Source organism: Perissodus microlepis, chromosome 16, assembly GCF_051167445.1.
Source record: "Perissodus microlepis isolate ML-2025 ecotype Zambia chromosome 16, ASM5116744v1, whole genome shotgun sequence".
Lineage (NCBI taxonomy): Eukaryota > Metazoa > Chordata > Actinopteri > Cichliformes > Cichlidae > Perissodus > Perissodus microlepis.
Genome location: NC_140476.1, coordinates 590,596 through 607,146, shown reverse-complemented (window position 1 = coordinate 607,146; position 16,551 = coordinate 590,596). Strand labels below are relative to the sequence as shown.

Genomic DNA, 16,551 nt, shown 5'->3' with positions numbered 1-16,551 from the left:
ATAATCGACCTCTGTTGGAGTAGCGTTCAGGTAGCTGCTCTGCTCTGTGTTGGTACAGGGCATTGAAGATGATAACAGTGGGTGGATTATATTCTTAAACTTGGTTACAGTTAAAAACTTGGCTGATGGACTCATTTTGTTAGGCCGGTCACTGCAGTGAACATTCAGCACTGTTCCAAGTTTTCTCTGTGTGGATATCGGCTCTCGCTGTGGTTCTCTGGAGTCCCACAGCCTCAGAAATGTCTCTAACTTTGTCCAGACTGATCGATGTCACTGACTTTGTTCCTCATCACATGATGTGCTGAGATCTTTGTCAGACAGGTCTGGCAGTCATCAGGCTTTGGTGTAACACTGATCTCAAGATTTTCCAAAAAAACTGGAGCTCATTCATGAGGGGTAGCGATAGCTCAGTAGGCAGAGTGGTCGCTAGAATAGGAAGGTCAGTGGTTCCACGAACGGCTACCCTGAGGTACCCTTGACTAAGGTACCGCCTCTACACACCACCCACTGCTTCACTGAGTGAGTGGGTTAAATGCAGAGGACAAAATATCCCACGTGTGGGACTCCAAAGGTTTGGAGATAAAAATGATTTATTCAGAGACTCTGAATCAATCTTCTATGTAACGTGTTCTGTTAAAAGGTTTGGAAAGGGTTCATGCTTTAAACAGTTTTATTTCTGTCTATATGTGCAGATATTTAAAATGTCTTACAGACTCTTGCCTGTATCCATGGAAAGAAACAGTTTTTAATGCAGCAACAAAAGTCTTAACCCTGAACAAATCACAACAATCTGGTTTTGTGATAAAGATTTATTTGGTATCTGTGAGTAACTACAGTCGTAGTGTTCTCATACATGTCATCTGCAGTTCATCAAACTGATATATATTTATAAAAATTAGAGAAATATAATCTACATACATCTAATACAAAAACAATCAGCCTAAGAGTGAAGTCACTGCTGGTCTGAGGTGAGGAGGGTTTAATAACCGTGAACAACATTAAGTGCAGGCGACACCTTTAAGAAGACAGATGCTCGAAAGATAATAATAACAAATCTGTGCATTAAATAATCTAAAAATAAAACATTCTGGAAACAAACCACCAAACACACAAACAGGTCAAAACATCATCGAGACAAAATCACACACAAACACACCGGTGACTTTTCAAAACACGTCTTTGGTTTCAGACTGAAACTTAACGAGGCCGTAAAGCTTAAAGAAGTGGATTCACCAACAAGCAAACAGCTGGAATGTGCAACAAAAGTCACGACTTTGACGCAGAGGCACGAAGATCAGCCGGAGACGGCGCCGCGTGCTCACACGCGTTTATCTGCTGGCTGCTGTCAGGACTGCGCTGCACAATCAAGCCTCGGCAGGTCGGAAAGATATTTCCATCTTTAAGGCGTCTCTGATGTAGACTCTTTCCTTATGTTACTAATCAGAATACTTTATGATGTAGAGATCTTTAACTTTTGCAGATGGAAACAACTAATTTGTAGAAATATTTATATAATCTCATTTTGGCTGAGCTTACAATACGTGGAGATGTATCTGGTCCAAAATCCTGCATTCAGGCAAAAATATGAACATTTACAGGATAAAATGTTTTATTGTGACACAGTGAGATAAGTACGATTATATCTGCAGCTCATGAAAAAGGCTCAAATCTTAAATTGTAAAAAATCAGATTACTGTTGAACTTATGGTTCGATCTTCTCTCATCTGTGGGACTAAATGTTGCTTTCATTGGTTGACACCGAGGTAAAATCCTCTCAGCTCGTTGTCGAAGCTCGCAGCAGGTTTTGTCCCTCGGTACGACAGACGTCAGCAGATAAAAAAATCACTCCGGCTGCTGTTCAGAGTGACGACGCTCTGAGGCTCACAGCGTAAGGCCGAGTCGATTTGAGCCCCCTGATGTCTTTTGTTGAAGCCTGCTGTCAAAGTCGCAAATAGAAAGAAAAGGAAGAAAAGTGCTCGAACAGAAGAAAAGAGCCGAGCTGACAGATTCAGCGTTTCCCAGCTGAACGCATCGGCATCCTCAGCCTCTTACTCACAGAGCTGCTCACGTCAGTGTCGAGGCATCTAATGACACAACTGAAGGACTTCATTACCCAGAAATCCTCTGGGGCAAAGTGTTTACTGAGCTCCGATTAAGTATGAAAAAGTGGACCTTTTCTACTCGTTTCCAGCTTTGTATGATCTGCAAGGTTCACAGTTCATAATAATCCTTCTTTAGCTTACACTGGGCTGCGGCGCAGCTCTGTCACCTGCTGTTTCTTTAAGGCCTCCCTCCCTAAAAGCACTTCTGATTGGCTAACTTCTGGAAGCCTGCAGAGGGGCAGCTGTGTATAGAAATGAGTGATGAGATCAGCTCAGTGTGGCGGCAGAAAAAAAGGACATTGGTTTGTGAACCAGAGCACGCTGAAGTGTTTTTACACGCCTGCTGGTCACAAACCCTGACAGCGCGTCGGTGGAAGGGAAAACCGAGGAGGTCCTCTTTAACACGGATGATTGATCAGTATCATTTTGGCTGGCCAGCTTCAGCACCAACACCTTCAGCTGTCATGCACCAGCAGCTTTTATTCACAGTTCGCCCTCCACTGTGGTGCAGCTCTGTGAGTATTCGGCTCATCTCCGCCTTCCTGCTCTCCACCAACTGCCTCATCTTCTCCCTCCCTTGGACTCCCACAGGGAGTGGGTCTCACATGCACGACCTCATGGTTGACTTCAGCTGCAGGAACTAGAGCTGCCACGAGTCTTTAAAATATAAGCGTGTTTATAAGGACTGGGATTAGAACGCACTCTTGGTCGACGTTTGTGTCAAACAGAGCTGAAACACAGTCCAGGCTTTCTGGCCGTATTCTCACAAATTATTTAGGAAACTGTGAATAATTGTAGCAAACGTCACTGGCAGAGTGTTGCAGTAACACAGCTGCTGTGTGACAGCGAGCATCATGTTTCTGCCTGTTGAACAGCAAGAAACCACCACTGTGTGTGTGTGTGTGTGTGTGTGTGTGTGTGTGGCAATCATCAAACATGAAATCATTTCTCAGAGCAGACAGGAAATCACAGGCATGAGTCCATGTATGCTGAGAGGGCGGAGCCTGTGTTCTGCCTGTCTGAAGGAGGTGTGGTTTAGCACAATATGGTGCGAGGCTGAAGTGGGCAGTTTGAAAAGTATCAACATTCAGTGAGTGTTTACCACAAAGTTCTTATATGGTTCCCCCCACGGATCAATAAGCCACACCCACACAGATTTAACATCCTGAGCCCGAGAAAAATATATAATCTGACATCAGAAACACGCGCAGCGTAAGAACCACGCTGATTATTTATCGTTAAATATTTTTAACGCTCAGGACATTAAATCACTTCATCCATTTACTCCAATGATCCCAGGAGGCTAAAACTTTAAGATCACGACTCGTTACTAAAAAAAAAACAGAAACACAACAAAGCCTCACTAAAAATCTAACCTGGCTGCAGCTCTGCACATGCTCAGTGCTTCAAACCTAAGTGCTGCCCTGCTCACTAAAAACCAAAGGCGAAACCTTCTGCATGTGAGGACAGGTGTGGCAAATATTCCCCACCTGTCCTCCAATCAGAACCTTCTCTGTGGGTAAGTTTCCTGCTCAGGTCCAACAGGTTGAGTGGGAGAGATTGTTGCTCATTGTTGCCTCCTCCTCTCCCTGTGGGAGTCCAGACAGTCGCTCCATTACTCCTCCTCTTCTTCCTCCTCCTCCTCCTCTCCAGCCATCACCTCCACCAGCAGCTCGGCTGTGCAGGTCGCCTCCCCCAGACTGTTAACGGCCTTCACTGTGTACTTGGCATCATCGTCTCCTGAGACCTGCAGATTTATACGACAGATATGAATCACATGCTACCTTAATTATAACCTATCACATTAATTCTGCTTCATGTTTCATGTTAAATGATTTCACTTAAAGACAAAACAGAAGAAAAGTGAGATTTTCAGTATCATCAATATGACGATGCAGATGACACGATTGTTTGAATTCACTGAATTTAATATTGACGTCAGCATGTTTCTGTCTTATGTTGTATTCTAACAGACACTTAAAGGTTTTAATTGCTTTAAATTACATCAGATTTAAGTGAAATAACATCAAATTTCAATAAGACTGCTGATAATTATAAAATATAAAAGGTTGGGCCAGTAAACTACGAGGCACTGCCTGGGGCTGTTAGGTTAGACACTGAATTATTACTGATATTAATGTCTTCACCATGATGATGTCTTGTTTTCATCAAAGCACAGGACAAACTCCACAGTCCTCATCTGCTCGCTGTCCTTCGTTGCAGCCGCCACAAACTCACTCATTCCCATGCAAGCGTAAACATGAAGGTATGCACACGTGCAGAAAAACACGTGACCTCTGCCTCATCCAGCAGATACAGTCCTACAGTTACACGGTGGACGGTATAATCCGCAGAATACTCGATAACTAACCTAAACCAACACCAGGCCCAGTCCATACTTAGACGGAAGTCAGTATATCACCAATCTAATGCATTTCAGTACAAGGCTGCCTAAGATTTACATGACCTCTGACCTCTGAAATGACTAGACTGCAGTTTCCTTCCTCATCGTAGTCGATCTGGAAGTGTCGGGTCTCTTTGATGGGCTGGTCGTCTTTGTACCACACCACCTCTGGATCAGGATAACCTGCAACAGCAACCGTTTCTTTATTAAAAACCACGTTTGCTATTCAGTCGTTACTAGAAGGAAGAATCATTAAGACGAATGCTTAATCAGACCCTCCATCAGGTTTGGGCTACAAAAATCGTTGTACCTTCTATCTTGCAGTCAAAGCGAGCAGCGCTGCCCTCCACCACCTCCACGTCTTTGATGACAGTGCTGAACGTCGGCTTACACTCGGTTTTCTGCTCGTACTCTAAACACTCCAGGAACTGGTTATCCTCTGAAAACACACACATGCTAGTTTCACATCTTAGTGAGGACATTCAGTTGACATGCTGCTTTCCCAGCCCCTTACCATAAAAATGAAAGCCTGACCTTTAACCTAAACATAACCATAACCTAACTGTAACTTTAAAACAACATTCTGAGTCTCAAAAATGCCTCAAGGTTTGTGGGGACCAGCATTTGGACCCCAAAAGTGACTGTTGGTCCCTACTAGGGCTGGGCGATATGGCCCAGATTCATATCGTGATATAATTTGAAGCATGTGCGGTAACGATATATATCACGATATGTTCTTTTCTTCTGTATAACGTATTTTCCACACTTAAAATCCTTTAATTTTCTCAAAAATCGAGAGTGCACCTTATGTATGAATTCTGGTTGTGCTTACTGACCTCGAACCGATTTGGGCAAAAATCTGTTAAAAAATGTTTTAGTACAACTTTGGTAAGCCGCACTGCTTGATGGATTGTCAGAGCATTACGGCTGCCGTAGTGAGGAGCTTCGCGGAGTAATCTGGGTCCAAAACTCCTTCAGGTCCCAAAGTCAAACGAACACTGAGAGTTACAAACTGTCTAAATTCTTTCATCTTTAATTAAATCATCAGTGTTGCTGCTTTACCAGGTGTAACAATTAAGTTTAACATCCAGGCATCCATGAAAACAGAATTTATTAAATTTAACAGAGTTAGAAGTTAGCAGGAAGTTAGCTCGCTAGCTTCCTGCTAAACATGATATAGCATGTTGTGACAGAGAGATTTCTGGAAAATTCAAACGTACAGCTCTGCTATCACTTCCAACATAAATGAAGACAGAAAACTAAACAGCAGTGGCGTTTGCAGGGTTACTGAAGTTGGGCTAGCTGGTATATAATGTTGTGCTACGTGATTGCTAGCTACACAGCTATGTTAGCATAACATTAGCACAGTGAAGCTGGAGGATGAACGGCAACTTTTTTCCACTCGATAAAAGTTAACGTGAGGGATTCTGGTGGTCAGGGACAAATGCAATCGCATAGCAGGATGCTGTACACGGGCCAAACTTCAGTCAGGAGAACAACTGAGATTATTCATCCACAATACGAGGTTAGTCATTAATATACTGCAACAACATGGGAACAGAGCAGCTGCCAGAGAATTCAACATTAATGAATCAATGTTACGGAAGTGGAGGAAGCGCAGTTTTTGGCTTTCCCCATATTTCAAAGGTGCTTCATCTCTTTGCTATGACTGTCGCCCGCCAAAATTTGCAGATGTTAATGGTTGTAGCCGCTGCGATGCTTTCGACCAAAACAAGCGCAGCTTGATGACATCATCAATATGCGCTATTGCGATAGAGCGGTATAGTCAAAATCTCTATCGTTGGCCAAATTTATATCGTTTCTATCGTATATCGTTCATATTGCCCACCCCTGGTCCCTACCCCATGCCAATTTGTGGTACCCACAATCACATTTAAACACACAATCCTTCATCAAGGGCATAATTACTGTGTCTGTGGACAGACTGTGACACAGACACGTAAAGAGCCTGTAGAGAGGAGCAGGAACCTCAGACTGAAGGTCTGAACAATAGACATGGGCAGGCCTGTGTAACTGTTGGCAGTCTGTCTGCGACTAGCACAGAACTGATGCTGCTTTCTGTTCTGGTCTTTCTACCTTCAGTGGGGGAGCCTTTCTTGGCGCTGACTCCAGCCATCATGGCCATGGATGACAATCTGCCGATGGCTCGAACAGCGTGACCCGTTTTCTACGAAGAAGAAGAAGAAAGATTCGCAACACAAATACAAAGACAGATGCAGCGACTGAGGCTATCGGTCTAACTACCAGTGAAAAAAACATAAAAACATCTATTTGGAAATATTTTGGCTTGAAAAGGGCAACAAATGGGAAAATGAAGGACTTTCATGAACATCACCCCAAACAAAAATTAGTTGTACATGTGAACGGAGACCTCTGCACTTCCACGCTACGACACTTTGACCACACAACGCCAAATCTCACTCGATGATGCACGATGTCTGTCTGTGTCTGTGAACAAGCACGTCCAGTTGAAACGTGCGTGCATTCTCCGCATGGTCACTTATACCGATTTGTGAATAGATATATCTTTATTGTCCTGTGAGACTCTTGGGTCTCTGTCTGTCCTCGTGTTTACCTGCCACTTCCTCCTCAGGATGTACTTCTTCATCCTCTCCTTGGAGAGCTTCTTGGCCTTCATGGTGTTCGTGTCCTGTTTCAGCCAGGGGTGTTCGAAACACTGCGCGCAGGACAGCCGAGCCCTGGAGATGGATCGGGAACACTTTACATGAGCTAGACTTCAGGATTATTTATACTGGCACACTTTCTCTTACATAACACTATCAGCTCCTGATTCTCAGTTTTTCCAGCACAGTTTACCTACTAATATGGTTTCATGTAACACACTGATGATACACTAGGTCTTACTTCATGTCTTTTTTCAGCAGTTTGGTAATGAAGTCTTTGGCATTGTCAGAAATTTCATCGAAGGCTTCGTCCTCAAAGTCCCAGGTGGCTGAGGTCACATTGGACAGAGTCTCGTTGTCATTGTCGCCCATAAAGGGAGACAGACCACTCAGCCTGAGAGGACAAACCCACGACAACATCAGCCAAACTAAATCAAGCCAAAACAAAGCGTGCACAGATTGTAGCAGGCAGCTCTGCACTAACAGTATATAACAGATGACTCCTATGCTCCACATGTCGGTGGGATAGCTGATGGGTTCGTAGTTGATGACCTCTGGAGCCACAAACTCTGGAGTCCCGAACAAAACCTTCAGAGTTCCTGCGTTTTCTGTGGGAGGAAGCATCGGCCGTGTGATCACAGACAAACTGTTTATCTGCCGGACTGTCATTCCACACCCGCCTAACAGAACTCAATGAAAATCAGCGATTAAGTTTAAGGTTACCTAGCCGTCTGGCGAGGCCGAAGTCAATGAGTTTGATTTTGCTGCCAGTCTTGTTGATGCACATGATGTTCTCTGGTTTGAGGTCGAGGTGCACGATGCCCTGTTTGTGGATGAAGTTGACCCCATCAATGATCTGCAGCATGTATTTGATCACCTCTCTCTCCGTCAGCTCAAAGTCTTCATCGATGATCCGCTCAAACAGCTCCCCGCCTGAGATCCTGTAGACAAAGCAAGGGAGGAGGTCTTTGCTTAAATTACAACAGAACACATGGTGTTAAGTTATTTATCATTTCAAACCTTGTTTTATTTGTCAGTACGTTGCAATACAATCCAAAAAAGTTGCTTTCGTTCGACTGGATGAAGCGTTTATAGTGGGAGAAACGTTTTGTCACTCACCCAAGTGACAGGCGAGTCCTTACCTGGATGACTGAGCATGCATCAAGACATCCACACAGGTATACAGCTGTAACTGCAGAAACACTGACCCCACAGGCAAAGATATTAGCGTTTTAATGCGCTGCTCTGTAACTGTGGACAGAAAGCCTCTGATGTCTTCTCTTTGCTTCTGGGAGGAACTAAACCAGACTGATGTTAAACCTAAAGCATCTCCACATCTAAATTTGACTTAATAACTGTAACAGCTTTGACATCATGTATTTCTCAGAAGTTTTACTTTATTTAATCACAGTAAACTGAATATATTTACGTTAAATATAAACAACTAAATCCAGAGATATTAAACATGGTCCAAAAGCTCTATCTTTCTGTCTACAGCAGGGGTGTCCAACTCCAGGCCTGGAGGGCCGGTGTCCTGCAGGTTTTAGATGTGTCCTTGATCCAGCACAGCTGATTCAAACGGCTAAATTACCTCCTCAACATGTCTTGAAGTTCTCCAGAGGCCTGGGAATGAACTAATGATTTTCATTCAGGTGTGTTGACACAGGGTGATGTCTAAAACCTGCAGGACACCGGCACTCGAGGCCTGGAGTTGCCTACCCCTGGTCTACAGCCTTTAACAGCGCCACCGTGTGGACATGTATGAAAGATGTTTTTCTTTTCTCGAGGGTTAGAAGACAAAACCATATTTCTGTAACGAGGCTGTCGCAGTAATGAAGCTGCTGAGAAAACGTTATCAGATCTCAGAGGGCGGATAAAAAACAAAACCTGACGGTAAATGTCTCGTTTCCTGCGCTCCATCAGTTTGGATCATGGCAGCAGATAGTCGCTGTTTACTTCATTTAGGTTGTTTATCTGAGGAAACATTCTGCAATAAACACTGAACGTTTCCCGTGATTACGACAAATTATGAAGGCCACTACAAATTAGACACTTATGGAAGAGTTCAGCTGAAAATTTCAGCAGCTGAACAGTTTTACGAGAAAACAAGAAGAGTTTGGTGCCGCTGCTCCATCAGCTCTAAAATCAACAGAGGAAATAGCTGCCCTCAAATCCCTCTCATGTCTGCTCACAGACTTATTTTCTGATACTTTGTGAAGCCAAAACATCTCAAGTCCGTTTACAGACCGGTCATGTTTTAAATCTATGTACCGAACAGACATTTACTGCCTTCCATCCATCAGAGGCTGAACTCATCTGTGACTCCTCACCGCCAGCTGCAGTGATGTAAGGAGATGTGATGGATCACTTACATCTCCAGCACCATGACGATGTCAGACTTGCCCTCGAAGGCGTCGACACACTGGACCAGTTTGGGGTGATGGAGGCTGTTCATGATGCCGATCTCCTGCCGGACGTTGTCCTTCTCCTTTGCAGAGTAGGCTTTGATGAACTTTCCGGCCCAAACCTTCTTTGTAGACTTCTCCACCAGCTTGAAGACCTGACCGAACTTCCCCCTTCCATGCAAACACAACACTGTGACAATGTCTACAGAGCTTAAGGTGCATGATGGGAAATGTGAGCGCAGACTTACGTTCCCAGCCTCTCCTCCACGTCGTACAGGTCCTTCACCTTTATGTCTGTTCTGATGGTCACATCTCTGTACTCTGGCTCTTTCTCTGAGTCTGACACACAGACAACACACAGAGGTCAGAGGTCACAGACACGGGAGGACCGAAGATGTGTGAATGCTGTGTGAAGGCTAACGAACATCCGTGTGGGTATACAGTCAGTGTCATACCTTCATCCTCCTCCTCTGGCTCCTCTTGGTTTTCTGTTGGACGAAGCAGAGTTAGTTCAGTCAGTCTGGTTAGTTCATTCCTGATCACTGAGATGCAGTTGAACTGGATGCAGTTTAGTTTGATTGGTTTAGTTGGTTCTGGTTTAGTTACAGGTGAACAGCTGGAGATAGTGGTGGACCAGGTCTTTCATTAGGAATCATCATGGAGCAGCAGACTTGTGATGAAATCAGACCAAATGTTAAGTTTTTTTTAATGACGACCCTCTCGTTCATCTTCTACCTCAGCAGCTCATGATTATGAAGCTTAGCTCAAGGGCACTACCGAGACTTTAGTGGCCTAAAACCAGCAACCACTTAAGTCAGGAACTGGGGTGAGATGATCATGACCACCTAGACCAACAGAAACTCCAAATCTATGATGAGTGACCCTACCAATGACCGGAACATTTGCCCAGGAAACAGTAGATCAGGATTATTTATGCAAATATATAAACACAACATGTACCAACTGTCAGACTGGGTGTTTGTTACACCAGTGAGGCGGTCCTGTCATATGAGGAAAGTACCTCAACTTACAAAGCATCCTGCATCACTATTTATGTTTCTGTTGTTAACAGTGAGATTTGACTCATCCTCCCATTTATCAGATTCCTAAACTTGTGTTTATGGCATTCACATAAACTCAGATTAACTGAGCACAGCAGGTCTGTTTCACTGGACATGAATTTGTAGCAGCTTCCCAATCTCTACAAAGCAGCAGTGGTTCCCAGTACCCACTGGCCTCCCTTCATAACATCCATTTGGAACCAAATGAAGGGAAAACTCGTCTCGGGGTTCTCCATCACTCCAGGTTAAAGACAGCTTTATCCATCCAGATGTTTTGGTGTGAGCTGCACAGTTCTGTAGCTACGAGCTGTCTTCTCTTCAATGTAATGATTTCTGGTGCTCAAAGCATCAAACATTTATTTAAAAAACTGAGCAGGAAGCTTTCAGAAATCCTGAACCGCTTCCTTAAAACATGCAGTGAGCTTGGCTAAGGAAGATGTTTATGCTTACATCCCACCACAAGCCTCTCATCGTGGACACGTCCTTGACTCATTCGTTTGGCAGACGTAGTTTGGCAGATAGAAAGTAGTTGCTGTGTTGATGTGTGATGAATGATCCCTGTAACCATCAGGACTTCAAGAAAGTTCTACATGCATCACCAACAACTCACCATCAGTGTCCACCAGTCCGACAGTCACAGGTTCAGATTCGGCGCTCGGCTCTCCGACTCCGTACATGTTCTCTGCCCGGACACGAAACTTGTACTGCCGATCTGGGAGGAGGTTCTAGAGACAAACAGACACTTTACCGAACCTTAAAACAGTCCTTTAACAGTTTCTGAGCCGTGCTGCGAGAGAACACTCACCTGTACGTTGTAGGAGGTGCTATTGCAGGACACCAGGTGTTTCCACTGCTGCTCCACGGAGTCCCAGATCTCCAGTTTATAGGACTGCACGGCGCTACCTCCATCGTAGGTCGGCCCGTACCACGACAGCGTCAGGCAGGACCGACGGATGTCTGAGGCCGCAGGAACCTTTGCTGGGGGGTCGGGTTTATCTGAGGAGCGGCGGGGATAGATGACGATGTGAATATTGGGCTGAACACAAGCTGAAAATATTAAAGCTGCAAAATAAATGATTTTTTTTTTGCAGCTGATTCTTTCAGGAATCATTAAACAGGAAGTGCAGACGCTGCTGTCTCACCGACGATGGTGAGGTTGAGGGCGGCCTGTCTGAGGCCGTAGCTGTTCTTCAGCTCGATGGTGTAGCAGCCACAGTGTTCCTGCTGCCCGCTGCCGATGGTCAGCCTGCTGCTGCTGTCGTTACTCTCGATGGAGACGTCATCTGACCCCTCCTGGATCTGAACCCGAGACCGGACAGGCAGGAGGACGCTTAGACAAACACTTAGACGTACCATAGCCTCAGCCTCAGCCTTAGTCTCTGTGTATGTATCTCACCGGTTTCCTGAACTTCAGCCAGGTGCAGGCGATGGGCGGAGCTCCAGAAAACTTGCAAAGGATCTCCACTTTCTCCCCCGCCAGAATCTTCATGTCCTCAGGGAACTGCAGGATCTGAGGAGGCAGAGCTACACACACATATCAATAATCTATAATCAATAAAATGAGTCCTGCATTAGAGACCTTTAATAATAATTAAATAATAATTCCTTTAATAATAGTGTGTGAACTGACTGTGATCAATACTCAGTTGTGGAAAGAGGAAGAACAAAGTCGTCACCAGACTCCATGTTCTTTCTGTTTAATCTGACAGGAGCTGAATGAAATCAGCAATCAAAGCAACTTCTGAATGAAAATTTCAGCAACAGCAGCTTTACCATCATCACATTGCTCCAAGGCACTTAGGCAGAGTTTCAGTCAGAACTGCAGCGCCCCCTGCTGTCAGTCAGGCATTAGACTGACTTTGTTATACTTCAAATGCAAAGAAAGAAGTTTTACCTTCATGACTTTGCAGTTTTTGTACATCTCTTTTTTATTATTGATTGATTGTCTGACAGTCCAGCTCTAAAGTGACACTAAAGGATCAATCAAGCTGCTCTTCCCTGCAGGAATAACAGAGACAGACACTAACACATGGGCTGTGTCCCAATTCAGGGTCTGCAGCCTTCAAGGCCGCATTTGAAGGCCGATTACGTCACAGCGACGCGACGAAGGCTGTCCCAATTCAAAGGCTGCTCGAAATGCGGCCCTCAAATGCGTCCTTCATTTCCCTGAATTTTAAGGATGGGTCGGTGTAGCCTCCGTGGCCCAACATATCCCAGACTTCATAGCGCGGCGGTGGGTGAAGAGTAAACTTTAAGTACTATTATGTCACTTATTTATGTGCGAATGTTTAATAATGAAGAACATTAAAACATTCCTGTTGGCCACATGTCAGCAGAGTTATGTGACATTAGTGATGTTTGTACTAACTTGGCTTTAAAGCCTTTACTTTAAAATATACGCCGTTCAATAGTCGACCTTAATCTTACAGAGATGTGATGATTTTATGGATCATTAAAGTCAGTCATATATCCACAAACACAACAAGCTGAAAGTCAGTGATGCTGCTCGGTTTGCAGTCCTGAATATCACGGCACAAGCAGGATTCACTGCACTGTTAATGTGAGCTATGTTATATTGCTGCCTCTGTTCGGTGGTGTCGAGCCAAACGGACTTTAACGTGTGTTTGAACGAGCTGACGGTTCACTCGTTAAGCTGAAAGAAAGATGCTTTAATCACAGCAGTCACACATGTGTCCACTGGACCATCTGGGAACTCTTCTTGTTCAGCACTCGTAATAACACAAACACTAAATCCTCCTTCTCTGTGCTGTTGTGTAGCAGTGTGTACACCTGAGACTGTCACCTGTCGGTCTGTCCTGCACTCTCTCTGTTTCTTTCTCTCTGATTGTGGAATAAAAGTATGAACATGTGTTTATAAGTTACACTTGTGTTTGAATCCTGCAGCTTATCACACATTTGATTTCCATGTGTGACGACTGCAAGTGTCCAGAGTGAGGACAGACTGAGGGACCCACTGCTGCACATCATCTGTGAGGCTTTGCAGCCCTGATGATCCACCAGGACAAACTCAGCAGTGTGTGAGGGAGAGGAGGAGGAAGAGCCAGCAGCAGCTGACAGATGGAGAGAATAGACAGACTGTTCCCTGTTTGTGAAGGACTGCTAGGAAAGTTTAACATCACTGTCTGTCCTGAATCAGTCTTATTAGGTAATGTTCAAATAATGTGATCATCCAGTGTTTTCAGTGTGGGAGAAAGTACTCAGGGCCTTCAAGTCACACTATGAAAGGCAGCAACAAGGTTAATGTTCAGAAACCTAAAGTCTGTATCAGCAGCAGAATGGAGCTAAAATAAATGTTTGTTTCAGTTCTATGAAGCTTTGAGTATTTTGGATCAGTAGCACTGCTGTGTTTGTTGCATCATATTGCTGTAATTGTTTATATGCTTTATATATTCTGAGCTAAGTTGATCTATAGTGTTACATCATATTCTATAAGGATGTTATGTGTTTGTAGACTTTCTGCCCAGTTTGACCCATTTAGCAGAAGTCAGCCTGTTTAAGGCTCTGATATCTATTCTGTGTGACTTAAAGCAGTTATGACATGGTCTGATTTTCTCCCCCAATAAAGGAATATTTCATATATCAGTCTACTCTTCATTCTATCAGACACAGTTATCACAGCTCGTACATTTGCTTTTTACACATGTATGTAAGCATTGAGCCAAATTTAGTAACGCCAGCATATTAAACGAACAATATTTGTCTCTTACATATAATACATCTGTATATACACTGTCACAGATGCTTGTCTTTGAGTGAAGATTTAAGGTGATAAGAAATATAAATAACTGCAACTTGAATCTTTACTGAAGCTCAGTGTTTGGCACAGAGTTCATGTTCACTGCTGTAATAACTAATAATGATTAACATAATAACTGTAATATTGGCCATATTATATTTACATTACCAAAGTGAGATGACTCAGATAGCTCATATAAAAACAAACAAACAAATGAACAAAAGATGTTCTCCTTCATTTCTGTCAAACAAAGCTGTATGAAACGTTTCCAGCTGTTAGTATCATGGTTGCTAGGCAACCTGGGCAGCACGACGGAGGCTAGACCGTCCCATTTCACAAGCCTCGCACTTCCGGCCTTAGCGGTCTTTGAGTATGCGGCCCTTGTGGACCGTTAAGGCTGCAGACCCTGAATTGGGATACAGCCATGTTGTCCAGAAACATGCCCGCCTTTCCCATAATGCACCTGTCTCAGCAGGACCTCCCTGCCTGGTAAACATGATTCACTACAGGTGAGTCTCACCTTGTTTGGGCGGAGTCTTTGGAGTTGGCTTCTTTATTCTGGCTTCACCTGAAACAAGAACACAGCAGGCGGTCAGACACTTGAACCAGACGGTCAGACGAGCTGTGATGAAGAAACGTGTGGCTGTCATTTCACAGCAGAATCAGATCTCCTGGAAAACACGATGACTTATTCATGATGTCTTCTAAGCACCTCAGAGCCTTTTCAAAATCTCTGCAACCATCCACGCAACGAATATTGTTGTACTGCACAAACTGAGCCCTGGACCAGATGATGCAAAGACCCATGAGGGTGCAACAAATTCAATAACCTCATTATGTTACTCTGGAGCTTCCCAATACCTCTGCAACTTCCACAGCGACCTCTAAAACCTGCCTTAACCTATTAAGACCACATGACACGTGGACAGAGAATTTTAAGGTCTAAACATCCTTAAAACAGTTCCTGGCAAGTGTTCAAACAACCTTTCAAGACCCCTGAAACCTCTTTAAGGAACTTTCTTAAACTTTAACAATAAACAGTAAAACCTCTTCCCACAAAACCACCCCTGAGACCTTTAATAGCCCCCCAAAGACCACTCAGACAGGACTACTGACATGTCAAGTTCATTTAGAATATTTTTACCACCTCCACAGAAACCTAGAATGTGTTGGTAAAACAAGGGGATAGCTAACTTCACGGAGACCATTAAACACATTCCTGGTACTTCTGGGAAATTAGTAACCATTCTTTCAAGACCTCTAAAACCTCACTAAGGAGCTTTAATGAACTTTAAAATCTCCACTGGACCCTCTCCATGGTCCTCTGGAGCGTCTTTAAGACCTTGGCCACCTCCAACTTTAAACCCTCCATAAACCTATTCAAGAGCTCTGAAACAAGTGGACAATCTCCTCAGTAATCCTGCAGAGTTCCTCTGGAACCTTTAAAAACTCCAGAGATGCCTCCTCAAGTTTCTACCATGAGACCTCCGAAAACAACTGAGCAGACAGAAACACCTCCCTGCACACACTGTGTCACATTATTCTTCCTACCTGCAGAACAGTAAAGCTTCATTAACACTACGTTTCCCATCAGACACTGCACACAGACCTGGTGACACTGAAACACATCACACTCACAACAAAGATGAAGTGATGACACTGAAGTGAGGACATTTACAGTCAGTGCAGAAATGTTCCTCATTTAGAAACATCACACACAGACTGAATAAAATATGCACGAAATAAAAACGTGAATGTGCAACAAGCAGATCTGAAACTAAGTGAAGCGTGTCATGTAAGTACAGACACGGTTTTCCTGACTGCTTTCACACGTGTGTCTCACATCGTCCTGCTTTGTTGTGTTTTTATGGAAGCAGAAGATTCTGTGTGACAGGAAACACACAGCTTACACGAGCCTCTCTGAGTTTGTGTTCATGAGGCTGTTTGCTGTTTGTCTTCTTCTCTTTTAAATGTTTCTGTCATCAGCTGCTTTTCTTTTTTAGTTTAAGGAACTTTGTCCTCACAGAACATCTAGTAGAGGCAGGAGGAGGAGGAGAAGAATGTGAGACAGACGAAGAGCGTCTCTGATGACCGTACATGGACAATCTAAAAATAGTTCCGCTGGATGCAGGAAATAGTTCCTGGAGTTTGTTTTTCTTGAGATGGCTGCAGATGAA

At 44.0% G+C, this 16,551-nt stretch overlaps 1 protein-coding gene across 2 annotated transcripts in view; it reads right to left on the bottom strand.

The window, feature by feature from the left end:
• Window positions 1–794: 794 nt before the first annotated feature.
• mylka (myosin, light chain kinase a) overlaps window positions 795–16,551 on the bottom strand; it is a 55,176-nt gene continuing 39,419 nt past the window's right edge. For both annotated transcript variants that reach the window (XM_084907550.1, XM_084907549.1), the window contains 16 exons: window positions 14,895–14,942; window positions 12,014–12,141; window positions 11,760–11,916; window positions 11,423–11,613; window positions 11,228–11,342; window positions 10,012–10,044; window positions 9,805–9,895; window positions 9,524–9,727; window positions 7,875–8,092; window positions 7,636–7,759; window positions 7,393–7,545; window positions 7,103–7,226; window positions 6,604–6,694; window positions 4,817–4,945; window positions 4,577–4,689; window positions 795–3,849 (listed from right to left, as the gene is read on the bottom strand). In XM_084907550.1, the coding sequence (XP_084763676.1) occupies window positions 3,718–3,849; window positions 4,577–4,689; window positions 4,817–4,945; window positions 6,604–6,694; window positions 7,103–7,226; window positions 7,393–7,545; window positions 7,636–7,759; window positions 7,875–8,092; window positions 9,524–9,727; window positions 9,805–9,895; window positions 10,012–10,044; window positions 11,228–11,342; window positions 11,423–11,613; window positions 11,760–11,916; window positions 12,014–12,141; window positions 14,895–14,942 (2,051 nt within the window). In that variant the 3' untranslated portion in view covers window positions 795–3,717. The remainder of the gene's footprint in view (window positions 3,850–4,576; window positions 4,690–4,816; window positions 4,946–6,603; window positions 6,695–7,102; window positions 7,227–7,392; window positions 7,546–7,635; window positions 7,760–7,874; window positions 8,093–9,523; window positions 9,728–9,804; window positions 9,896–10,011; window positions 10,045–11,227; window positions 11,343–11,422; window positions 11,614–11,759; window positions 11,917–12,013; window positions 12,142–14,894; window positions 14,943–16,551) is intronic.